Consider the following 27959-nt stretch of genomic DNA (forward strand, 5'->3'; position numbering starts at 1 on the left):
GAGCCTGAGACCTGCCCAGTCGGCCGCAGCCCCTGTACTGCCAGCTGAAGCCGACCAGGCTCTATGCTGTGGTGCTCAGATCAAGCTGCGGTGTGAGTAGGGGTAGCAGGGACGGGGCTTGTTCTGTGGAGAGGGAAGACCGGGGGAGGAGGGTGTTCCAGACGGGCAGAAATAGTGCCAAAGGAAATTTCGAGGACAAGGATTTTGCTTCCATTCCGTCTAGCGACTGCTCCACATATTGAGGGTGTTTACACAGAACTTACTAGGGTTGTTGTTAAGGATCACAGTCAGATGGACAATGAGGTCCTTTTAGCCTGGAGATCAGCATCCTGTATCTGGAGTTCCCTACTTGGATACATCCAGAGCAGATATCCTGGTCTGAAGGGCAGCCATTTGGATCCATGGTGCCATGACCTGGGAATTCCAGAATTGTTTTGATTCGGATATGAATGGATAAAGTCGCACAGCTCTCCCTTTCCCGCTTGAACAAAAGCTGGGGGTGAGGCAAATGGAAATCAATAATGGGATCTTGGTCTTCTCACACATCTGGAGAGTTGTTCTCTGGAGATCTGGTTGGAATTTGTTGGCAGGGGCATTTCCTGTCCCGTATTCATCCCTGAAAGGCTTTCAGCCTAGATCATTTGAGCCTCGGTAGGTTTACCAAGACTAAAGGAAGCAATGAGCCAAAGACCATTTGTTTGAAAGGATCAGTGCCCTTATTTTATACTTAGAAACTAAAGCCCGGGAAGGAAAGCAGATTTGCTTAAAGCCATGCAGCCATGCAGAAAGTCACATCAGAACTGTTGAAGCTGGAGTGTTCTGATTCCTGGGCCCCAGGTTTCTCCCAGCACCATTTGTTTTCTTAGCACAGTTATTGAGTAGATGTGAGCCCACCTTTGTGGTTGCCACATATGTTACGTCAGGGGGCTGAGGCTTTTTGCTCAGATGACTCATGCTGGCAGTCTACATTGTCCCAATGATCCCTATGACAGGTTTGAAACTCAAGTGTGCACATAGGTGTGCATGAACCACACACATGCACACATACGTACACCACGCCACACTGAATCCAGGGGCATATCGGGACATCTTAAAACTTCATAGTTTACATTTAGTAATTTAAGGAGTAGGCATTTTCCAGGGATGGAATCTCCTGTGCTAAAATAATGGTTTTGGCTGGGAATTTTCCTTTGGTTCAACTGCCTCAGGAGGAATCTATTATTCTAGACATTTTGTGATGTATGTATCTGGAATAAAAATGGTGCTTACCTTCCTCTCTGGGATGTGGCAGAAGGTGTACGAGATTGCACTGTGAAGTAATTAAGCTCTTAGAAGGCTCCTGCCTGAGAGAGCCCAGTATTATTGAAGTTCCTTTCCCTCTTCAAGGCCTGGTTGAACTGTGTCCTTTTGCTCTGGACGGGGCCCAGGTTGATGGGCCGTTATCCCAGCCTATAAGCCATACTTGAGTTTTCATTGATTTACATGTTTATACTGTGATCTTGGTTCCAAACATAGAATTGTCACCTTGTTCTCATTGAATATGCCTGATCCTTGTCAATTTTAATTCACATACTTGTTCTTAGTGTTGTGTGTGTATGAAACTCTGTGTTTAATTAAGAAGTCATAAATAGAGTAAGAACGTGTTAATGCCATTGAAAAAATGCTTTTATGATTTCCAGTAAATATTTTGCCTTGTTATAATCATGGTTTATCCTTGTCTTAGGTATGCCAGTATGAAGACCAGCTAGGAATCCTAGAGTGTTGCTCACTCTAAGGCTGAAGGACAGCCCACTTTTTGGACTTGAAACATTATTGTTGGTCCTGGCTTAGGGACAGACAGAGTCAGCACACTGAGACAGGTCACCTTTGTATAGTGTTTACATCTCACAGTGCGTTGATGTCCAGTACCCTATTTGAACCACTCAACAACTCTGGAACCAGTTGGAGTAAAGGGAGACTAAGGGAGTTGAAAAGACATGCCCAAGGAAATCACAGCTAGCAAATGTCAGTGGCTTAGGCCACATGACCCCAAGGCAGTGCTCTATCCATCATGTCCTGCTGGCTATCAACTTATTTTGTGTGCCTATAAAACCATGGTTCCACATAGAAACCAGAAAGTATAAATCCCCTCTCTTCACTTCACAGGACCTTTTTGAGGAGGCAATGATATTACTATCATTATTGGCCAACTCATATGTATATTCATTTGTAAAATTCTCTTGCATTATTTCATAAGGATGGCAGTTTTTAACATGAATGCCAAGACACTTCTTGATGGGTTGTAGAACTCGCAATTTAATAATAAGTGCTCTGCTGCTTTTGGTGAATTATTTACTTAATCCAAATAACTCTTAGAGTAACATCCTTCATTGGGATGTGTTTTCCAGTGCGGCAAAGAAATGGGAATTGTACATAATCTACATCCTAGCTCAAATAAGCTTTAGCCTATAATCTAGGAATATGCTATCCATGGGAACATTCTGGGTGGACTGATAGAAAAAGGGTGGAAACCCCTGTCACAGGATATATTCTGGGAGTGGAATGCCTAGGTCAATAGATACGAACAGTTTTACAGCTTTCAATATTGCAAAAAGTTACCTTCCAAAAGGTATTTTACAGCTTAAGCCTTTAAGATTGTATGTTTCCTATTTTTAAAGCTTTTCCAATCACGTTGGTTATCTTAATAGCACAGTTTTATAGTTTGATGAGTATCACATCCCCATTTAATAAGTAGAGAAATTGAGACTTGGAGAGACATGGAATGACACATAAAGGTCACAATGTTTTTTCCTGGGTCAAGGATCCAGGTTCTCTGAGGTTTACTAGTTAGTGCTAGTCAGTAGAGGCAATGAGCTTCTATAACAGAGAGGTCTAGCCTAGCCTGAATCACATTTAAGAATATGCCTCATCCACGTAAAGGGAGTATGGGGATGGGATAGGGCTTCAAGAAGAGGGAACAATGTGGGCAAAGACCTCAAGGTACTAGGGAACTTGATGCAGTTGAGGATGGAGGAATCTGTGTGGCCAAATTGCTGGGAGCAAAGGGAAAAATGACATGAAATAGGGCTGGAGAGGGAGGCAGAGGTCAGAGCACATAGGACTTGTTCAGCTGTAGTGAGGCTTTGAGATTGCTTATCAAGGTTAGAGGAGGCTACTAAAGGTTTTGCACAGAGGAATTATTAAATGTGAATGTTTCCCTATTTTTGCAATGGGGTTGCAGGCTTAAAAGGATGTATTTCACCCCCTGCCATCCTTTGGGACACAGTTAATGTCTGAGGAGTGTAGAATGAAGTGAATTTCAGTTGGGACTGATGGGTATACTCAGGAAATGGCTGGGAAAGAAGGAGAGAAGGCAAAGATACTGGTGGAATCTGAAGACACTTCAGTAGAGAAGGGTGTTTCAGCACACTCAGTCGACTAAACTTTATTTTATTTAGATTGCAGACACTGAAAAAGATATTGGTAATGTCTCAAGATGGGATGAAAGCAGATAGGGGCAAAGGGGCAGGCCAAGAGGGCTTTAAGATGAAATGAGAGTTGAGGAGCCTTTTGAAGGAAGAGGAGGAATTAGCTGGAGTGAGGGCTGAATGGGGGCGAGGGGTAGAGGAAGGAGGGAGAGAATGGAGGGTGGAAGGACCAGTCTGTGTGAAGGCATATAGGAATAAAAGAATGTGAAACGGGCTAGAACAGAGAGGACCTGGAAGGCAAAGCATCTAGAGAGGTCGTGGGGGAGGGAGCAGCAAATCATAAGAGGCCTCGCGTATTAGGAATTTGATCTTGAATAACTTGTTATTCTGTGCTGGGCACTGAGCTGAGTGCGCGTCCGCATCAGCCCACTTAGGCTCCACAATTACCCCAAGAGAGGGGCACTGTTATGATCATCCCCATTTTACAAATGCAAAAACGGAGTCTGTAGACTGTTAGAAATAATCAAAATGAGTAAAACGGAAAGGGGCTAAAGTCAAACAGCAATATGCTCTCGAGTTTTAAAAAATCACATTTAATTAGAAACTCTAAATACTGTCAATATTGAGTCAGAGGAAATAAGACTTTATATTTACACTGTAAATTTTATAGGTAACTAATTTGATGGAAGAGTAAAAGTATTCTTGCCAACATTTACATCTTGAAAAAACTGACCCAGAAAAATTGGACTCAGACATAAAACGTGAAGGAACTTTCACAGTGGGAGAAGGAAGTTTGGTAAAACTTATGTATGAAAACTCATTGATAAACTGAACTTTTACTTCAGAATTCAGAAGGAAGAAAGTTTATTCCAATAAAAATCATTTTGAGAAAGTACAAAAATATTGGTGCTGAAAAATTTAGGAACAGTTTAGTTGAGGTTTATAAAACACTGAATATGAAAATGAGATTGGCTTAATGGGGTTTGCTTTGGAAGAATGAAATATTTACACATATCTTTGTTTCAGAAAATGTTAGAATGATTTTGATATACACCTGAAACCATAAACATGGGTTCCTTGGGGTCCAACTCATAGGATAAAAACTCTCTTTACTTAGCTGCTGGAGCCTAAGAGAGGAGGCAGGGGAGGTTCCTGCAGGTACTGGAGGGAGAGGGAGATCTTTGAGGACAAGAATCATGAGAGGGGAGGTATTTGGGCATTTTGGTCATGGGTGCTTTCTTGAAAGAATGCATTTGTGAACCAGAGACACGAGTTTGGGTCGCATCTCCACTAGTGTCCACTGTCTCCGGCTATTTCTGTCTTTATCACCTATGCTGCAGGAGCCCAAAGACTTCCTCACATGTTGGCTGGGAACAAGGACAAAGTGCATTCCTTCAAAATGAGAAGCGATAGTTGGAAGGAATATGCCTCTTCTGGATTTTCCCAAGTTGGGAAGGAATGTTAACTTCCCAAGGGGCATGTGAGATGTCTGGAGGAGGCTCTCTGCTCCCAGAGGTCAGTGCAGAACAAGCGACCATGTCAGAGCAGTGGTGCTGTGTGGGTTACTGTTTGTCTGTGGACAAAGGTCCATTCAGTTTCTTGATTTATTTTTAATGTCACCTTTCTAATCAGCCCTCATTTCTTGTTCACATTTCATCTTCAAAAGAGCAATTAAAAATCTCTTATGGATATCACAACTACTGGTAAAGTTTCCAGATGGGATACTTAATATATTATCATTAACTCAAATGTAAAAAATCTAAAAATAGCAAGTCTGCATCATTAGTTTGTAGTAGCATTTATACATTACTTGAAAACACATTTAATTCTATGCTCAAGTTAACTTTTTTAGATAGTATCCATTTCAATTTTGAAATTTGAATTTAAATGCTGTTTTATTCAGAATCTTAAACTATCAAAGTAGAATATATAAGGAAATAAGACATGCACCGCTTTGAATAAGCTACCTACCCAATTTGATACTTTCAAAGATACTCATTAATTTAATCATTCATTCAGAAAATTTGCCTCAATGGCCACTGTGTGCAAGGCACTGGACTAGGTGCTGTGAGTATGAAGTTGAATAAGGCACAATCCTACCCTTCAAGAGCTTACAAACGAGTAGAGATACTGTACAACAGGTGAGCTGGAAGTGATTCCTAATGTACAGAGGAGCGAATACTTTTTGCTTTGAGTGTGAGTTTGGTTGTCTTTGCGAAAGCTTCTCTCTTTTCGTAATATGCGGCCTCATTTACAAACACTGGGTATACAGTACCGTCTCCGCCCAGTGGAATAATCTGTCCATCAAGAGTTAAAAACACAGGATCTCCAGGGTGCAGCGGTTTCCAGTCTTGATCCTCTCAGGAAACAATTAAAATACATAAGTCACATTTGGGTTTTTTCCCTGCTTTTAAAGTGTTAAGCCAGGCTCTAGAAACTAACAAATCATAGCATTGTGTAAAAACGGAGATACCCGAGAGATGTGTTGGGAGGCACATGAGTGATCTCACTAAACTGAGGCTGAGCCATTACTTTGGGCAGCAGTTTTAAGAGTACCCATCTAATTTTTATAACTGATACATGTAATTAGAGTCGGCTTCAATACCAAGTTTGTCTTCAACGTTGCCAACGAGATTTAGAGTATGAAAGGGCAAAACTAAACGCATGTCTCCCTAAGTGTATATTCTACCTGTTAAAATTTAGGAAATATCCATTAAGAGCCTTCAGTGTGCTGGACATTATACTGCTGGGGATGTGAAAATGAGTACCATTGTGCCTGCCTGCAAAGGGATTCTATTCAGATGGGGCTCGGGGAAGGAAGGTGGGAGTGCGCTGGGGCAAGTCTAAGAAAAGGTGTGTGTATTCCATGGTAACAACTGAGTTACCTGAAATGTCCCACATCAGGGATCTGGACCTCTGAGCTGTCAAACCCCAATGCTGTCACACTACAGGAACCCTAAACCAGTTCTTCCCAAACTTTGACATGTTTGCAGGATTTTGTTAAAATGCAGATTTGGATTCTATGGGTCTGGGGCAGGGCCCACAATTCTGCATTTCTAACGATTCCCAGCAGCACCTGGGAGTTCATTAGAAAAGCACAATTTTATCACCCACTGCAAAGTTGCTACATTGAAATCTTCAGGTTAACAAATCCCTAGAGATTCACATGCACAACATTAAAGTTTGGGAAGCACTGCATTACGGCAATTCTCTCAACCATGACTGCACATTATAATCACCTGGGATGTTTAAAAAATATAGACGAGTAGAGGGCTGGCTGCACCGCAGATACCTGAAATCATCTCAAGGGTGGGGCTCAGGCACCATTAATTTTAAACATTTATTTCAAAACTTACATAAAATTTATTCGGTTTTTATGCATAGTTCCATGAGTTCGGATATGCATAGCATAAAGTCAGGTAAGCATAGGATATGGAACGAAGGTGCATGATTCCATCACACACCTCCCTCACTTGCCTGTTCATAGTTCACTGTTGGTTGGTTTTGTTTTTCAAAGCCCCAGGTGATTCTGTAGGACAGCGTGTTGAAAACTACTGCTCTGGAGCAGTGATTTTTAGCCAGATGTGCCTCTGGAACAAGTGATGGAGCCTCTTTGCTGCACCTGCAGACATGCCAAGGTCGTGTAGGGCTACCCAAACCTGAGCCACGTGAAAATCACCTGGTGAACCTAACTGATTTCCTGTGTCCACCTTGATGAATTAAATCAGAATCTCTGGGGATGGGACCTGGGAATCAAGATTTTTTAAAAGCTCCTCCAGTGGCCTAAGTTTGAGAAGCACTGCGTTGGTGCTTCTGTAATAGGCTCCAGGCTTTCAGGGGCCCATCCTCTAGGTCACTCCAGTGGACGTCCCTGGTTAAGGACTATCAGTCTTAGAATAAAACCCGGACTGCGTCTCTAGCTCCAGGGTCTACTGTCCTCTCTGTTCACACCCTACTCTCCATTGACACTGGTCTTGCTGTTCCTCAGACACTCCAAGTTTGTTCCAGCCTCAGAGCCTCTGGACTTGTTTTCACGTGGTTGACTTCTCATGGCCCAGGATCCAGCTTCAATGGCATCGTCTCAGAGAGGGCTCTTTCAGACCATTCCATCTAACAGGAACCCTCTGTTAGCCTCTATTATTCTGTTTATTTCTTTGATAGTACTCATTAACATTTGAAATGATCTGGTTTATGTATTGTTTACTTATTCATGGTCTGTTCTCCCCTGATTAGTATGGAAGCTCCATGACGGACTTTGTCTATCTTAAATCTCAGGGCCCAGAATAGGCTTGGTAGTCATTCAAATATATTTATTGCAAAAACTGATGAATCACTCGTTCCTTGCAGAATACTGAGCCATCAGACCAATACTATCCTTCAAGAACTACCACTAACCTTGCTTGTTACTGATCTCTGCCTCACTTCTCAGCCTCCCCAGGATGATTTTTGCTCTCTTCAAGGATCCCTGAGGAATATGAATCTTTAAAAAATCTTGTGGTGTAGCCAGTTAGGACATCAACATCTTGGCCTCTGTTCCTATACTTGTTATTTTTGTTACCTGTAGGACTTTCTCTCTCTCTCCCTCAATCTTTATCTTTCTTTCCTTTAAATCACTGCCTAAGGCTCCTTCTTCTGATTTCCACCTGGGTCCCACGAAGGCACCAAGCACGATTTGTTCCACTTCTCTGTATTTTTGGGCAGGCTTGATGGGTAGTAAGGAGGGTACGTATTGCATGGTGCACTGGGTGTTATACGCAACTAATGAAGCGTCAAACTTTACATCGGAATCTGGGGATGTACTGTATGGTGATTAACATAATATAATAAAATTTAAAAAAAGGCTACTTTTTAAAGTTATAAGTCTGGATGACTATTATTAGGGTCATTAAATAGGAGTCTGAACTGGATCAGTCGTTCTCCACCTTGATTACCCAGGCCAATAAGATCAGATTATCTGAGTGGGATCCTGGCATCATTATTTTTCAAAGGCTCTCCAGGCAATGTGTAGCCAGAGCTGAAAGCCTCGATAATCCACCAGGTCTCTTCCATCTCTGATGTCTGAGGGTGAGTAGGGTGCTCACAATGAGAATGGATGTTTTAGCTTTTTGGAATCTTTGCTTCTCCTTTTTTCTACCGTCAGCTTTCCCAGATTTAAACTCACCCAAGGCCTTTTCTTCTCCCTTAACTATGCCATAACTGATCAAGCCAGACAAGGAGCAGATACCAGGGTTCTGAGGAGAGTGAGGAATGGTGGCAGAACACATTGCAGAGAAAGAGGTTCTGAGTGTTTTGCTCTAACTCATTCAGTGCTGATCACAGGCAGGTCGCAGTAATGTGGTCAACTGCAAAGAACACTAGTTCTGGATCAGCCACGGATAGCTATAGGACTATGGGAAAGATCTAGCTTCTGAGCCTCTGTTTTCTTTAAAAAAATTTTTTTTGAATGTAGCTGATACACAGTATTACCCTAGTTTTAGGTGTACAGGATAATTTATACCTTATACTATGCTCACCCCAAGAGTAGCAACAATCTGTCACAGTACAATGCTATTACAGTATTACTAATTCCCTATGCTGTGCCTATGACCCTGTGACTTATTCATTCCATACCTGGAAGCCTGTGTGAACCTCAGTTTTCTTATGTTAAAATAGATACAATAATTCCTGCCCATTGTACTTGGGCAGGAATTTCACCTTCCCTGAGAGGCCTTGCCTGACGCCTACCTCCCTGCTTCATTATTCGGTCATGGTATCTGGTTGTCCTGATTTCTAAACCATAGTTTAGAGTTTAGTATATCTGCACTGTAAATACCACAAAAGTATGGACAATGTTCACTGTATCCCCAGAGGCAGCATGGGATCTACTCAAAAAATGCTTACTGAATGAAGGTTTGAATACCCTATCTACACTGCAGTGTTTTTGAGAACACAAATGAGCTAATGTCTGTAAAATGGTTTATAAACTGTGAACTTCTATTTGAAGGTGGGGCATCTTTATTTTAAATATTTTAAAGAAACAGCAAATGTTACCTGCAGATTAGGGTGGATAATAGCAGCAATATCTCCATTTTCATTCTGGGGATAATCAACTTTTTCCATTATTTTATAGACTTCAATAGCACAGGGAGGAAATTCTTTTCCTATGGTGAAAACAATATGTATATTTGGTGACTAAAAATACCTCTTGAAAAAAAAGGAAGTTGACACTCTCAGGGAAGAACAACAATAACCAAAAAACGAAGGCAGTTACAAGGAGAACATACCATTTTAGTTAAGGACATTCATAAACAACATTTGGCCAAAAGAAGTTCTCAAACTACTCCTATTGGTACATTGTCCACAAATACACTAGTGGATAGAAGTAGAAAACAGAACTTGGGAAGCCAGTGTGGGAGAAAAAGAGGCTAGGATGGGAGTCAGGATACCCAGGCTTTAACTAGCTGTGTGATCTGGATCAAGATGCTTACCTACGTGAGGCTCAGTCTCTTCACCTGTCAAACGAAGATTCTGAATTACCTTATCTTGGAGGGCCCTTCCAGCTCTGACATTCTATGGCTGCATGACCTCAGGAGGACTTCCGGCAGGTTAGATGACTTCAGCATTGTGCCCCTTCTCTTAACAAAGTATTGTGAGACCTAGGGACGCAGGCTTCCTGCCAACAGTAGGGTCCTACTCCCAAAGATGCAGCATCATTAAACAGCCCAATGCCCAGAAACTTGGAAAAGGAGTAGTTTACATGTACACCAGGCAACTCTGAATAAACAGGATGAACTTTCATTCAAGACAGGGCCCATAGTATGTTACGCTTGCAGCTCAAAGGAAAATCTTTTGTCTTTAGAGCAGGAAGTGCAGCCAGGGTGGGAATGTGGATATACTGTGATCACTTCTGTATCAGATAGCTTTTGCTGCTGAACAAACACACTACCCCAGAACTCAGTAGTGTCATACAAAGACCTTCCATTTAGCTCATGATTCTATGGGTTGTTTCGGCAGTTCGTCTGGTTTAGGCTGGCTGGCTGATTTCTGACTGGCTTGTTCATGCATTTGTGGTGAGCTGGCAGGTCAGCTGGGGGCTGGATGATTTAAGATGGCTTTACTCTCATGTCTGGCATTTGACAGGCTGTCGGCTGGAGCTAGGGTGTCTGAGTTCTCTGCCTCATAACTCCCATTATTCAGCAGGCTAGGCTAGGCTGATCCACGTACTGGCAGTACAGGGTTCCCAAGGGGAGCAAGAGAGCAAGCCCCAGAATGCAAGTCCTTTTCAATTTTTTTCTGTGGCGCAAAATACATCATACGGCCAAGCCAGATTAAGAAGGTAGGGAAATAGACTCCATTTCTTGGTAGAAGGATCTAAAACATTACATCGTAAAAACATGGACACAGGGAAGGGAAGAATTCGTGGCCATTTTTACAATCTACCCCACCTTCCAGGTGAAGATGTAAACTTATCAGGTGTCATCTCTTTAAATCAGAAGGTCCACTGAGAGGAAAGGAAAAAGCGGTAGATTATAAAGAAGCCTGTTTTTGCTACTTCAAATCTAAGAGTCTGAAGGAGCCTCAAGTGCCTAACTTCACCCGTGTTTGATTATTCTCTGTTTCTTTCCAGCCAAGTGGTCATCTTACTCTGGTTCGAACAGCACCACAAAGTGTGGTCCATTCCACTGGTGGTCAGCATTGTTAATTAGAAATTTATGTCTGCAGGTAACTTTATCCCACTGATTCTATTCTGCCCTCACAGTCACAGAAAACATGTCTAATTGCTTTCCAATATAGCACTTTTAAAACTCTAATACAAAGTCTTCTTTTGCCAGTCTAAATATTCTTATTCACTACTCATATGTAGTCACATTCATGAGGTTATATGTGAAGGTACTTTGTAAACTGAAGTTCCATGTATGTCTTAGGGATTATTCTTATTTTGGTTTTCAAACTTTCTGGCATTCTCAATTTTCTCTTTGGCTAATCTCTACCTCATAGATGCTCCTCCTGAAATACAGACTCAGAATTTATTCACAGTTCCCCAAGTGGTGTTTATTCAATACAGAAGAGAGAACATCATCTCCCTTATCCTGGGGTTTTTTAAACATAAAAGGAAACTTTTTACCTGAAATGTATTTAACTTACAGCATTTACTTCAGACAATTGTTAAAGATTGTGAGGACTTTTTGGATCCACCTTGTGACCCCGAATATTCTGCGAGCTTCCTGCCACCTTTCATTTATATATAAGCATGTCACATATATCTTTACCTAACTTACTAATAATTGTGAGTAGCACAGAGCCAAGGATGGAGCTCTTCTGCACATTTCTAGAGATTTTTCTCTAGGTGGTTATCTGTTTGTCAGCATTCTTTGGATAATGCTGCTCTTTCCATGTTAGTTAAAAATCCACCAAACTAAAGAGTCAAAATTAATAGTGGTTTAACATTTTTGAATTGCAGAATCCTTTGCTTAAGTGAAATGCTACATGGAAGAGCAATAAAACAGAAGAACTGCTCTGGAGCTCCTGTCCCGGAACTGTCCCGGAGCTACTGGACAGCTAGGAGATCCCCACCCCCGGGGGGGACTCTGTGGACTCTGATTTGGAAACCACGTTTCTCCACTCAGGTTTGTGGCCTTCTACCTGGGTACATCATTTCTTAATGCACTGTAGTCCCACACTTATTATTTGAAGGGTTTCTTGTGAATTAGTGTGACCTTCCCAACACCAGGACCATTAGATGCTATAGACCCTATCCTCAGACAAAGGTGGTAAAAAGCTGATTTTTCAGTCTTTACGACTTTGGAGTTAAAGGATTCCCAAGCACAAAGGAATTCCTGTGATTTCAGTAGGGTGCACAATCTGATATTAAGGAATGATATGTCCCATGACATTGAACTATTCTCCAGCTTTTCACTATAATGACCCACTCCACAGCAATTTCAATTCAGCCTTCTGGAATAATTATTTACATAGGATTCTTTCCTCTCTCTTTTTTTAAGAAATTTTTTTAAAGTTTTAAAAATTTTATTAAGTTTTTAAAATTTTAATTCCAGGATAGTTAATATACAGTGTTATATTAGTTTCAGGTCTCTTTGATTTAATTATATCTTATTTTGAAATTTTAAAGGAAATCAGAGAGGGAGACAAACCATGAGAGACTCCTAACTCCTCCAGGAAACAAACCTAGGGTTGCAGAAGGGAGAGAGTTGGGGGGAGAGGGTAACAGGGTGATAGGCATTAAGGAGGGCACGTGATGTGATGAGCACTGGGTGTTATACACAACTAATGAATCAGTGAACACTACATCAAAAACTAATGATGTACTATAGGCAGCAACCTCTACGACATTGGCCAAAGCAACCTTTTTCATGACACATCTCCAAAGTCAAGAGAAACAAAAGATAAAATGAACTTATGGGACTTCATCAAGATAAAAAGCTTCTGCACAGCCAAGGAAACAGTCAAAAAAACTAAGAGGCAGCCCACGGAATGGGAGAAGATATTTGCACATGACACTACAGATAAAGGACTGGTATCCAAGATCTACAAAGAACTTCTCAAACTCAATACACGAGAAACAAATAAACAAATCATAAAATGGGCAGAAGATATGAACAGACACTTTTCCAATGAAGACATACAAATGGCTAACAGACACATGAAAAAATGTTCAAAATCATTAGCCATCAGGGAAATTCAAATCAAAACCACACTGAGATACCACCTTACGCCAGTTAGAATGGCAAAGATAGACAAGGCAAGAAACAACAATTGTTGGAGAGGATGTGGAGAAAGGGGATCCCTCCTACATTGTTGGTGGGAATGCAAGTTGGTACAGCCACTCTGGAAAACAGTGTGGAGGTCCCTTAAAAAGTTAAAAATTGAACTACCCTATGACCCAGCCATTGCACTACTGGGTGTTTACCCCAAAGATACAGACGTAGTAAAGAGAAGGGCCATATGCACCCCAATGTTCATAGCTGCATTGTCCACAATAGCCAAATCATGGAAGGAGCCGAGATGCCCTTCAACAGATGACTGGATTAAGAAGCTGTGGTCCATATATACAATGGAATATTACTCAGCTATCAGAAAGAACGAATTCTCAACATTTGCTGCAACATGGACGGCACTGGAGGAGATAATGCTAAGTGAAATAAGTCAAGCAGAGAAAGACAATTATCATATGATTTCTCTCATCTATGGAACATAAGAACTAGGATGATCGGTAGGGGAAGAAAGGGATAAAGAAAAGGGGGGTAATCAGAAGGGGGAATGAAACATGAGAGACTATGGACTATGAGAAACAAACTGAAGACTTCAGAGGGGAGGGGGTGGGGGAATGGGATAGACTGGTGATGGGTAGTAAGGAGGGCACGTATTGCATGGTGCACTGGGTGTTATACACAACTAATGAAGCATCGAACTTTACATCGGAAACTCGGGATGTACTGTATGGTGACTAACATAATATAATAAAAAATTATTAAAAAAAAGAAAAAAAAGAAAAAGCACAGAAAAAAATATATATATGTAGATGTATTCTAGCAAATATTTATTACTATTATTATTATATAATTCTGAAGCAAATTGGCATACTGCATTTTTTACAATAATTTTTTATTATGTTATGTTAGCCACCTGCATGCTTTGGTCTGTAGCTTGTTTTCTATAATTAACAATATATTTTGAAGATCTTTCCACATTAGTTTATTTAATTGTTCACCAATGGATCGATATTCAGGTCATTTCTATTGTTTTGCTGTTACTGATGATGCTGATACCCACCCTTGCATATGTCACATTGGATGTGCATGTGTTTGTGTTTCTTTGAGATATGAAAATGCTGGTTCATAGGATTTGCACATTTTAAAAAGTAGATACCATAAAAATTATCTCTGGAGTGTCCTTACCAATTTATACCAGCAGGGATGAGAGCATCCTCTTTTCATTACCCTTACCAACAGTTAATATTATCAGATTTTAATATTTTTTCACTCTAATGGGAGAAAATGGTTTCTCATTTTAATTTGCATTTCTCCGATTACTAGTAATATTGGATATTTTTTCATATGTTTACTGGACATTTGTATTTCTTCGTATTTCTTTGCTTCTTAAACTGGAGATTAGAAAATGAGGCTTTTATTTGGGGAGCTTTATTTGGTAGCTGCTTTTCTTTTTTTTTTTTTTTTAAAGATTTTATTTTTATTTATTTGACAGAGATAGAGACAGCCAGCGAGAGAGGGAACACAAGCAGGGGGAGTGGGAGAGGAAGAAGCAGGCTCATAGCGCAGGAGCCTGATGTGGGGCTCGATCCCATAACGCCGGGATCACGCCCTGAGCCGAAGGCAGACGCTTAACTGCTGTGCCACCCAGGCGCCCCTGGTAGCTGCTTTTCTTAAATGTGTCTACTCTGGTCATTGAAGAATAGCAGAAGTGAGTAACATTTTTAAAAAGCATCTACTATCATGAGCATGGCAAATTTGACAATTTCTATTTCAGGGTTTAGTGGTTAAGTCACTATGCGTACTAATGAATCATCGAGCTTTACATCGGAAGCCAGGGATGTACTGTATGGTGACTAACATAATAAAAAATCACTAAAAAAAAAATCACCATGCGTGCTCATTTCAGCTCCCTTTTCCAATTTATTTACACACACACACACACACACACACACACACACACACACTAACAAGGAAACAATTCCTACCTTCTACTTACCTTCATTGAAATTATGTATAAAATCAAGAGCATGTTTAATCATTTTTCTCATTTGATCCAAAATATCAGCTCTCAGAACCCCTTGAGGCTGGGGACCAACTTCTATGCCTTGGTACAAAAGGGGAAATAGTCACATTTATAAAACAAGTATTATAATATATTATAAAATCAAGTATTTTAATGTATAAAGATCTATAATCCCATAATTAAAATTACTAAAAAGGCAGACCATGCAGCATCATGGAAAATATTCGAGACAATGTTAGGCAAAAAATAAAAGCAGAACATTTTCATGTACCTGTTATAAGCATAATGAATCAAGACTGGGAGACAACATGGAGAAGTATCAAAGAGTTATATTAGAGTAGTAAAATCTTGGGGTCATTTTTCTTTAAATTTCCTTCAATATTGTCAAAATATTTAAATATCATAATATAGTAAACAGAGTAGACAAATTTATATTGACAAGATAATAGGTGGCCATAAAGAGAAACTGTCATAGACCTAATATTTAGTTTTGACAGGAGGAAAGTTATCCATTTAAGTCATAGAAATCTAGAGCCATGGATGTAAGTCAACATGACAATCTCTGTGACCCTAGAGCAACGTTCTCGCCTTTAACATAACAACCCATCCTGACATGATAGTGCGATAGTTTTATTTTCCTTAGAATAAATTTATATTTATTTCTCTTTTCACACCAGTGCCAATCCACCCTATCACCTACAAAATACTCTCTAAACCAAATATCTAGTCACTTACCTCCTGTTCTGGTCTCCCATACAGTTATCCCTCCAATCCTTAACCTCCTCCACTTTTAAACCATTTACCAAGTATAATATCGTCCATTCTCTTCCAGCCAATTCATATGCATTCATGTACATACCTTATCGCCTATTCTATTTTCACCCACTTCTCTTATTTCTTGATTCACAAAATCTTTCTGTATTTGATCTATGTTTTTTATTTGTTGTGCTTAGCTTTTTTTTTTTTTTAAGATTTTATCTATTTATTAGACAGAGATAGAGACAGCCAGCGAGAGAGGGAACACAAGCAGGGGGAGTGGGAGAGGAAGAGGCAGGCTCATAGCAGAGGAGCCTGATGTGCGGCTGGATCCCATAATGCTGGGACCACGCCCTGAGCCGAAGGCAGATGCTTAACCGCTGTGCCACCCAGGCGCCCCAGTGCCACCCAAGCGCCCCTTAGCTTTCTTGTATACACGTTTGGACATATATTTAAGTATGTGGTATAAGTATGGCCGAGGTAAGCATCTTGTGTATAATTTGTACAAACATGTGAAAACATGTTCAAGGTTATGTCTACATGTGTGTTGTGGAAGACACTGCTGGCTGCCCATCCAAAAGCCATTCCGCCTTCCTCCTTGCTAACAGAGTCCTGATTTTGGTTGGGTATGCAATCTTCCAGGTAAGGGAACTTTTCTCCAGCTCAGGTGTAAATGTGGAATAATATGTCACCAGAGTACCCTTATTACTCTAGTGATTGATTTAAGAATGGATATGTGACTCAGCTCTGACCGAATGGTTGTAACAGAAGGTCTGCAGGAGAGTTCCTGAGAATTCTCTTTCACCTACTAGATATTGCCTTGTTGGCATATGATGCTTAAAGTTACAGTGGACATCTTGTGGTCATAGGACTGCTAAAAATGCTAACGATGGTAGACTAGAAAGACAAGAAGAACCCAACCCCTCACGATGCTGTTGAGCTGTTATGTAAAGTAATAAATTTATCTTATTGCTTCAGCCATTTGAGCTTCTTGCAGCCAAAAATATATTCTACATATTCTTGTTTTGGGGGGAGATGGAAGGTGTAGTGTGGGCAGTCCAATGTGGAGAGCAGCTATGATGGCTAGGAGTGGGTGTTTGACCCAGAAGAGTCAGTTATTGAAGGGTTTTTTCCCTTTCGATTGTGAGTGAAAGATAGTAGGGTGGCCTTATTTTCTAAACCAGCAATTAACCTTGACACAAGATTCCGGGGTCAGAGAAGAATGTTTAAATTTGTAGAAAATGGCCACGGCATAGTCTTGAGTGGAGCTGAAGAAGTAATGGTCATAAAATTAAGTCTTCTGAGTCTCAAATGAGGCCATGGTTGATCTGGGACAGTTAGTAGAAAATTCTGTCTAGTTCCTCTCCTGCGTGTGTGTGTGTGTGTGTGTGTGCACGCCCATGCACATGTGAGAGACAGAGACAAGAGAGAGAGAAACAGAGACAGAAAATGAAGAAGATTGTAGGAATGATCATAAGGCTGCAGCAAACTACTTCTTTCTGGAATAAAGTTTATCTAGAATGATCCTGCCATTTCAGCTGCCTTGGCAACAGAATGCAAAGGTGGTCCTTGTGGAAGCTAGTAGAAACTAAAGCAAATTTCTATGGGGCAACAGTTATAGGTGTATTATAAAATGTTGAGGGGCACCTGGGTGGCTCAGTCAGGTAAGGAGCTGCCTTCAGCTCAGGTCATGATCCCAGGGTCCTGGGATGAAGCCCCGCATTGCATCGGGCTCCCTGCTCAGCAGGGAGTCTGCTTCTCCCTCTCCTTCTGTCCCTCCCCTTGCTCATGCTCTCTCCGCACCCTCCCCAAATAAATAAAGTATTTTAAAAAATAAAATAAAATGTTGAGTTGGAGGTAGTTTCTCTCCGATCTTAAGTGTTTCTTCCCCCTCAGTGAGTGGATGGTATAAAAATATTCCAAATAGCAAAGTTGCAAGGAGAACATACAATATTTCTAATTATTTATGATGATCTCGATACTCTCTCAAATTGAAATGTTTGAAAGATTTAGCTCTATTTTTTAGGGCCAAACATATCGGTAGATACTTGCTCTAGCTAAGAGCAGCATTGTCTCACAAACATCATAGACCAAGATCATTTTTTCAAAGTGTGGAAATCTTTTGATTTATTTGGTGTTCCAGAGAAATAGGATCTCTATCTGTTATTGTTAAGCATTTGGTTTGTTTCGAATAATTACCGATACTTGGATATTTAGCTTGCCCCAAGAGATCCCTGATTTTGCACCAAATTACCAACAACTGAATAACCAAGATAACTTTAAATTTGCTTATATTGTTTGACAACCTGTTTTTAAATTAAATTGCTCTCTGTTAAAACCATCTGAGATCTAACAAAAAAGGAGTTTAAGTTGTGATAGCAATTTTAATGATTATAGTATATCTGCAAACAATTATGTTAGTAGGTCACTCAGAAAGAAAGTGGAATATAGAAAAAAGAGACTGTGTCTGAGTGTGCAAGCCTCCATGTTGGAAGTTGCTAAAAGGTGAATTCACAGCCTAGTAACATTCAGGGCAAACAAGTGAATGGATAGCAAACAGTTTATGGGAGACATGAATGCAAAGCAGGTGCTAAGAGGAATGTTGAGAGAAGATTTTTCATGGGTCTTTTATGTTTCTGCATAAAACCAGCAAGACACTGACTGCCTTGGTTCCAGATTATTTTTCAAGAATGTTTGTACAGTGACAGTCTTAGAAGATGGAGATATCTCTTTCTAGGCACAAAAGGTAGGCATGTTTACTGCTCATTATAAAAGATTTAAGTTCCCTCAGCTCACTGTTTCTCTCCTGGTATGCAGAAAGCTGCTCAATGAAACTGAGGGAATTTGATATAATTAGAGCCTGCCTGGAGTTAGTTTGCTTATTAATTGACAGTTATAAACCGTAATGATGAGCAAGGTAGCTATAAATATTCTTCAAAATTAATTTTCTCAGAGTTTCAACTAGGACGTATTTTGTGCAGTGTGACAATGGAAAATATGACTTACCAACAGGATACCTGGCTATAGAACGAGTGGTTGCATATTTGAGGGAAGGATGTTCAATAAGATAAACATAGCAGGGTAATGGAGCCAAAGAAATCTGAAAAGAATTTAAAACATCTTTCTTATTATGTAAAGACCATATGCTTTGTTCTCTTTGCCACTAGATAGTCAATAACGCCTTCAGTATGTTTTACTACCTCAGCTAAGATTAGTAAGACAGCTTTATGAAATATTCTAAGATTGTTATTATTACAGCTTTGAAAACACACCAATGAATTACATATAAAATGGAATTCTGCATAGCTTTCTGGGTAGAAGATACATTAAACAATTCTCGGGGACCACGATCAAAGAACATGAAATAATTTTTCCTTCTGGATAGATTTGGTTATTTTTGTTTTCACCACTGGTTACAGTTACTATTTAGCCTCGTATTGGTCACATAAAGAATTCTGTTTCCACCCTACAGTCCAGGTCTGTGCAATGTTAGGTGACTTCCCCCACCTCCACTTATTTGAATGAGAATTCAAGATATGCCTCCAGGTTTTTTTTTTCATTTTTTAATAATATTTATTTTGTTATATTAGTCACCATACAGTACATCCCCAGTTCTTGATACAATGTTCCATGATTCATTACTTGCATATAACACCCAGTGCACCATGCAATATGTGCCCTCCTTAATACCCATCACCAGCCTATGCCAATCCCCCATACCCCTCCCCTCTGAAGCCCTCAGTTTGTTTCCCAGAGTCCACAGTTTCTCATGGTTCATTCCCCTTTCTGTTTACCCCCCCTTCATTCTTCCCTTCCTTCTCCTACCGATCTTCCTATTTCTCATATTCCATAAATGAGTGAAACCATATGATAATTGTCTTTCTCTGCTTGACTTTTTTTACTCAGCATAATCTCCTCCAGTTCTGCCCATGTTGCTGCAATGCTGTGTAATTGTTCTTTCTGATGGCTGAGTAATATTCCATTGTATATATTGCCTCCAGGTTTTGATGACAATGTCAGCCATGCTGCTTCTATGCCTGGCAACCAGAACATTAGTCTCTCCCTTCAATGAGCAACAAGGAATTGCTGCATTATGATCTCCCACCAGAAATACTATCTAGTTATTTTCAAAAACACAAGGGAAACAAAAATAACAAGTATTCTTTACTATCTGCTAGGCTAAATGCTTTAAATATTTTATCTCATTTAAGGCTTTTAACAGCCATATGGGTAAGTGTTGCTATTATGCCAATTTTATACAACAAGGAAAGCACGGTTTGGGGAGTGGGGTATCTTGTCCAAGGTAAGTGAGTGAGAAAGCAAGGATTACAAACCTAGGCTCTCCTGGCTACATGGGTCAAACTCTTTTCATTAGATCATATGAGCCCTCTGGAAGGAAGAGTATCCACTACACAGAAATAAACATATAGTTTATTATTTGTGGTTTTGCTTGGTTGTTATTTTCTAGTAATTTTTCTCTAGCTATAGGCACTGGATTGCTGAATTTTTCATCTTGTAAATTTCTGAGCCCTAAAATGATTAGTTTTATCAAGTACTGGAAGAACAGATGTGTGTTGGGGCATCTGAATCAAATGCAGACAAAGGCAGAACTAAAAGGGGCCACTCTTTCTATCACTGGCCTTTACGCAACATTAAATGACTATTTCTTGAGCTTCCTAAAACTAGAATTCAGCTACTTCACCCACACCATTTTGAATGTTGGCATTAATTTTACCAAATAGCCTATGATTTGGTGGCTGTCTGGATAAGAGATTTATAATCTTACAGACACAAGTATGCACAACAGTATCATTATTTTATTCACTGTATTTATTATTTTACTCATTCCTCACCTTTTCTTCTGCCTGTCAACACTGCCTCTATTCTGGTGCCCTTCCACTCCCTCATCTCTCTTGAACACTCCCTCATCTCCTGACACTTTTTCTGGTTGTCTTACACATATAATTGTATAAGTACAGGAACTATGCTAACTCATAAATTAGTAACATTAACATTACCTTAATATAATGAAACATCTGAATTAAAAAGTCATTCCTGGAATCTTCAAGAATAAGAGTGCATCCCATGTTAGAAGTAGTGTTGTGAAGGTCAAAAATAATGTCATAGGAATCTTCATTGTCTTTTGGGCCAAATAAATGATTTATTTCTTGAGCCCTTGTCACTTCATATGGCAAATCCTTTGACATTTTTTTGCTGTTATTAGCAGAAAGAAAAAGATTAACATCTGTGGCTAAGATAACATAAATATATAATAAGAACACAGTGTATAAGGAACCAGTTGCCAAACCTTTAATATGAAAAATCTGTAAGGGAAGTGGAAACTTATTTGAAAACTTTATACATAAAAAAATTCCTTTTCTACCTCCCTTTGATTTTATGTAATGGTGCATTGACACGCTCACAAACAATAGTTCCTTTATGTGGCTGATCCCTGAAAGGACATTTCAAACAGAATTTACCATTTGACTTCAAGGTTGAAAAAAATTTATTCATTCATTTAATCAATAGTTTTTTAAAAGTTATGTGCACTGGGCTATTTTATGGGGCTAGACTATCAAACACACACATACATTTTTTGTCCTCTAGCTAATTTTCTAGTGCACAAAAATAGTCAAACTTAGGTGATCATGTTCTCTAATTAGATCTATTAGATCTATTAGATTCTAATTGAGATCAAGGAACCACTAGTGATCCAGGGCAAACTTTACAGTCTATAAATTCTAAGACAATGCAAAGTTTTGCAGGTATATGCATATATATTTTTTTCTAGGATAAGTTTTTACTGAATTCTCAAATGAGTCTCTATCTCCCCTTACTTACTCTTAAGGATACATTTTTTTCTTACTGTACATGATGATGATTTAAGTTTATTTTTCCTCATTAAAAAATGGTTTAATTCAACCACTTCTTTATAATTCCATCTATTTCTGTTCCCCGACTATTTTTGTTAGTATTTTCAAGGGACCTACAGTTTAAACCTGGGTAATTCCTGCTTGAAATGCAGTCAAGAAGTTGAGCAGCCATTTTTGACCATACAGCAAAACTATGAGGACAAAAGCTGCATACTAAGGATGGTGCAATGGGAAGATAGAAGAGACCTGTAACACTAATGATATTATTGAACCACTGCAACCAGCCCTGGACTACCAACTTATTTGTGAAATAATATCTGCACTTATTTGTGAAAATGAAAACATTTATTTAAGCCACTGTTTTCAGGTTTTTATTATATGCAACCAAACATAGTTCCTAATGGATAGATAAGTATTTTATTTTATTTTTTTAAAAGATTTATTGTTTATTTTAGAGGGGAGGGAAGGGCAGAGGGAGAGGGAAAGAGAGAATCTCAAGCAGACTCCCTGCTGAGCATGGAGCACAACATGGGGCTTGATTCCAGAATGCTGAGATCATGACCTAAGCCGAAATCAAGAGTCAGCCACCCAACTGAGCCACCCAGATATGCCTTTTAAAAGTTAATTCATGACAATTATCATATGACTTCTCTCATCTATGGAACATAAGAACTAGGAAGATTGGTAGGGGAAGAAAGGGATAAAGAAAGGGGGGTAATCAGAAAGGGGAGTGAAGCATGGGAGACTATGGACTCTGAGAAACAAACTGAGGGCTTCAGAGGGGAGGGGGGTGGGGGAATGGGATAGACTGGTGATGGGTAGTAAGGAGGGCACGTATTGCATGGTGCACTGGGTGTTATACGCAACTAATGAATCATTGAACCTTGCATCAGAAACCAGGGATGTACTGTATGGTGACTAGCATAATGTAATAAAAAAACATTAAAAAAAAGTTAATTCATGAAACAACTCTACGAGTTTCTTCTACCCCTGATTTGCTTCTAATTCTCCCTCATGTGAATAAATGGCATCATTAGCCACCCAGTTTTTCAGAGCCAAGAACTGGAATCTTAAAAGACAATGGACCCTTCATGTTTTCATGCCTGGGTTCCAGGTCTCATAGGAGGAGTCCCAAGGGATGGAGCTGAAACAATAGGCAGGGGCACGATCCTAAAAGGCACAGCAGCAATGCTAAGTTACTTAAATCTATGCTGGAGAGGAGATTTTTGAAGAATTTTCAGCTGGGGACAGACATGATAAGATCTGCCTGTTAGGATGATCCCTATGGCTGCTACAGAGAGTCAATGGCAGGAAGGACTGGCATAGGGCTAGATCAGAGATTCTTTAGGAGGCTACTCTAACTGTCCACAGAAGAAATAAACTAAGGAAGTGAAAATGCAGAGGAAGACTGGATTTGCAAAATATTCAATACTTAAATAAATGGGAAGATTTAGTGACTTACTAGACATGGGGCTTGAGGAACAGGGAAGATTCTAAGTTGATTTCCATAGGGGATTTGGTGGGTATTGGTGACATCAGTGAGAGGGTGAATACAGGAAAAGGAACAGATTTGGGAGAGGGAAGACTGGAGAAAATAATTAACTTACCTATCTTATAAGTTTCATAACCACCCTGACAGAGAACTGTCTAGCCTCTGAAGAGTGTTAAAGTATAAGAACTAGAAAATGAATTTAATTTAAAACCTGCTCTCATTGAAAATGCATACTATTGAGTGGTCATAATTAGAAGACTCACCCCAGTCCATTTCAGAGTTATTTGAGAAGTTAACATGCTGACTAAAACAGTTATTCTTCAACAAATTTTTGTAATGTAAGAGTTAGTTTAAAGCTATTTCAGGTGACTAGATAAACCTTAATTGTATCAACCTAAGCTCAGTCGTGAAGACTGAGCATTCCTGAAATTAAAATGTATGCTAGTAAAAACATGATTTGATTCACAAAACATAACTAATTATAATTTTCCCTAGAAAACATACATTTCATAAAGTGAGACATATTTGTATTAAAAGTAGTAACCATCCTTTGATCGGCTGTGAGATTAAATTTAAGAAACTGTAAACTGGAGTTAGTCTTTATTAGAAAACGAGTACAAAAATCAGTGCTGTGTTAGTTGTTCCTTTGCATGTCTTCTATCTTTGTAGTCTTCCAACTTGTTGTGGGCAGAAACCATTTTGTACATAGCTTTGTACTCCCACGGTACCTGGCACAGTGCCCCATGAAGAATAGGTGTTTAAAAATATTTTTAGGTAAATAAAAGAAAGTGGTAAAAAGCAAATACTAAGAGGCCTATATATCTACACTAGGAGCTACAAAGACGTAAACAAAGGCAAAATAACTAATATTATTTATATTATATATTATAATTAATACCTAGAGTGTTACTATTGCATAAATTGTGTGCAATATATTATAAACCAGTTGCAACTTAAATTCAGAACTTGCAAGTGAAGTGTCTTGATCTCTCAGTGATCCACCACTGAAGCTTGTATATCTACTCCTCATTTCACAGGATGGCCTGATTTTTTTTGATGATGGGAGTTTATTCACATTTTTCGTTAAACAAATATTAAATGAAACATTACAATTTTCTTGAATAGAGCTTCATGTACCACCATAAACATAGTTGCAAAAGCACAGTAGTGAACCACCTAAAAAGCTAAGAAAAATGTATGCAAGCCTAGGGGCCAAACACCGACAAATTACAAGACCATTCAATCTGTTTCTTTAAAGATATGATTCAAAAATAAAAACCATTGTTATTTATTGTCTCAGTCTATACAGAATGCATTTAAAATCAGTTAAGAATAGTCTGATGCTTTAAAAAGTTTGTAAGAGAGCATGTGAATACCTAGTTTAGGTAACTGAGAAATTCATGGTAGAGTAAGATTAAAAGTGAAAGTGATCTTATTCACAACAGTGATTATATGTATGGATCTGTATATCGTGTGCTACACATACATGTTCTCTCACACACGCCACTTTTCACACACATACCTACACATGCACCCATGCATACAACACAAAATGTAGTCTTACCCAAGATTTCCAGGGTCAAAAACTCGATTCAGGTCACAGTCAATGTATCTGGTACACTTCTTCACTGCTCTTGGATTGGTAATAAATGGTTTTACTTCCAGCCCTGGTCTCTGAATCTCAGTGCCATTCTCCAGCCAGTGCTTAACTAGAAATACTCCTGTTAACTCATTCCCATGAGTTCCTCCAAAGATAGCAACCTTTTTTATAGGATCTTCAATAACATGGCAAGAAGTCATTTTTATCAAGTAGTTTTATCCGATTTCTGCAATTCAGAAAAGAGGAGATCAAGTAAAACTTAATTTCTTAAGAAAAGTTTAGAAATTTAAATTTAAATGAGACTTTGACCAAAGTGCGAAGTGCAGAGTTCACTTGAGTGGAGTATAACTTAATATTCTGTTACAAGTTCTGAGCCCTGTTTATTATATGGACACTCCCTTCTGTAGCCCTGCCCTTTACCATATTTGGATTAAAATATGCAGAGATGAACTAGATACAGCTGTTTAACTTCTTACTCCCTCACATGGTCAGTAGATCTAAATGCAATAATATATTAGTATCTCATACTAATACAAACATTCTGTTTTCCTTTCAGCTAGAACGTGACCGACTGGTGCTTCTACTACTACCGTTAATAGTAAAAATAGTTTATACTTTTCTAATCCTCAAAAATATAAAAAATTTAAAAAACATACAAAAATAAAGAAGTGGCACATAATATGCATGCTATTACTTGATATTTATGTTTCCATTCACACTTGAAAACATTTCTTCTCTGAAATGAGTTCAAATCATTTTCATCATTGGAGGACATTTGAATCTCGCTTCCAAAAACAGCCAAAGACAGATAAGATCCTAAGAAACCTCCTGTGGAACCAGCATTGTTTCTTTCAGTAACTTTTTCATGGTCAGAGACACAAGAACCAAATAAATGATCCCTTGGACTCAGAAAGCTACTTTGAAGTATGCTTTAATTTCCTTCTGAGGAAGTTTTTGATAATTCTGTCAATTTCTTTAGGAATCATCCTCACTTTTTGCCTTAATACTAAGGAAAAGCAACTGGGGGCAATTTTTCAAGTTTTTGTAATGCTTGAAAATGTCTTGGGGCATGCTATAAATGCTAACCAAATTAAGAGTTCATTATAATACACAGTCTAACTTACTGGCAGCACAGACTCTTCATTGGAATGTGTTACTCAATAGGGGGTCTTATTAGGGGAAACTATCCAGAATACTAAGATGATTACATCCCTTTGGAAAAATGACTCTGAACCAAATCAGATTTGATTTCATGCTCAATCATCCAGAAAGTCAAATATGTTCAAGTAACTGGAAATACTATGTACTAGTAATGCCAGATTGTTTGGTAGGGGTACAACAAGAATAATTCATTACAACCACAGAGAAGTTTCATGTATAAATTTCCCACATGTTATCTCAGTTTATTCATATATTCACTTTCTAAGATAGGGTGGGTTAGGTATTGACATTCCCATTGCAGTGCTAAAGGAAAAATCCCTCAGCTACCAGGAGAAAATTGGGCCTGGGACCCAAGTTTTCTGATTCTAAGCCCAGTGTTTTTTTACAGAACGGGTGCTTCCTGTTATTTTTGGACTTTCCCAAAGTTCTAATTTTGCTCTTTTGGAATTCACATAAACAGTCACTACAGTGTGCTCAGGAAACAAACAAGCATACAAATAAAACACATGTTGGAGAATATAAAATGTGAATATTTCATAATATTCAATGAACTAATCCCTATGTTCTTTCTTTAAGAGATTATAATGCAGAGATAGAGAAAGCAAAATAATGAAATCCAAATTTACACGTTAAAATTACCATTCTAGCCTAAGAAAAAGCCTCTGTAGTCTTTGATTTTCTATCCACATCAATGTACACGGAAAACTTCAGTGCAGAGATGCTGAAAACAAGCCTAAATGTAAACAAATGATAGTTGAATTGTTTACTTTGGTTTTAAGAATTGTAACTATGGTGAATTATTAACACTTGATTATGTTTTGTTTCTTTTCTGCTGATTGTGTTCATTCTGTCCTTTGCCCTAGTCTCTGGAAATGCTGCCTTGGTTCTTTACTCGTAGCTGGCACAAATGACTTGCATTTCAAAGCTTATTTTATGGAATTTTAACAGATCAGCACTTTGAAGCACATTTAACATTCATAAATAAAGTTTCCTTTACATGTCAAAATGAATAACTTTTTTGAGAGTTAATGAATTACAGCAATTCTGTCTTATACTTACCTTGTTTATTGTGTACAGAGTTTGTCTTCTGCGGAAAGCTTTATTAGAAAAAAAGGAGAGCATTTCCTTAGAACTAGAGCAACAGAGGCTTTTCATACTCTTATACCAAGTTAACTTCCGAAAGATTTTTAACTCCCTGTTTCCCAAAGCACACCAAATTTTTGAGTCCTACAAAATCTACAAATTTTTATTAATCTAATTCTTTTTTGAGAATTCAAAGAACTGATGGTATACAAAGTGGAACCCTTTCTAGTTATTATCATCTATTAGGTTGAATATTTAGTGTTCTGAAGTATTTAAAAGAATAAGCCTAATAATTTCCAGCACTACAAATGTTTTGTAGGGGTGGTGGTGCCTGATTCATTAGTAAAATAATGTACTATAAAACAAAGGGAGAATAAATTTTTCATAGTCTTGGTCATCCAATAAATTCATTCAAAGAATTTTGTGGGAGACACATTTAAGATGTTGTTTACAAAATAGTACGACTGGGAGATAAGGAGGGTCTTCTCTCCAATATTACATATAAGGAAGGTATCTCATTCATAATGCGGTTATCCAGCAGTCATGTAATCAAATTATTCTATTTAAATTTTTTCCTTCCTTTGTGGCCCTCTTGCTGTCACCCATCCTGACTTAACTTTCCAGATGAAAATAAATCAATGTAGCCATAACAAGATTGGGATAAAATAGGTAAGTTTATACGCTGCTAGTAAAGATTCCACATTGATCATGTCTGCAGTCCTGACAGATGTAGCATAGCATGTTTCTCATAGTGGGTTTGAAGTATTTGTTTTTAATGAGAAATCCATTTTTGGGGTGCGCGTGTGTGTGTGTATCAGGTCAAAATCTGTTTCCCCAAAGCTTTTAGTCATTTT

The 27959-nt window shown here is 38.8% G+C and overlaps 1 protein-coding gene across 2 annotated transcripts; it reads right to left on the reverse strand.

The window, feature by feature from the left end:
• Positions 1-90: 90 nt before the first annotated feature.
• On the reverse strand, positions 91-27235 carry ASPA (aspartoacylase). Of its 2 annotated transcripts, XM_034640599.1 has the most exons (7): positions 27082-27235; positions 24826-25087; positions 20915-21110; positions 18903-18996; positions 15114-15221; positions 9438-9547; positions 91-5764 (listed from the first exon to the last, which is right to left on the reverse strand). In XM_034640599.1, the coding sequence occupies exons 2-7, from the start codon at positions 25059-25061 to the stop codon at positions 5567-5569; spliced, it is 942 nt and encodes a 313-aa protein (XP_034496490.1). In that variant the 5' UTR covers positions 25062-25087; positions 27082-27235; the 3' UTR covers positions 91-5566. The 2 variants fall into 2 exon arrangements, with proteins under 2 accessions (XP_034496490.1, XP_002928362.1); XM_002928316.4 differs by lacking the exon at positions 27082-27235 and having other exon boundaries at positions 24826-25382.
• Positions 27236-27959: the final 724 nt, after the last annotated feature.

The sequence above is a fragment of the Ailuropoda melanoleuca genome, chromosome 13 (genome assembly GCF_002007445.2).
Source record: "Ailuropoda melanoleuca isolate Jingjing chromosome 13, ASM200744v2, whole genome shotgun sequence".
In the NCBI taxonomy this organism is placed as follows: domain Eukaryota; kingdom Metazoa; phylum Chordata; class Mammalia; order Carnivora; family Ursidae; genus Ailuropoda; species Ailuropoda melanoleuca.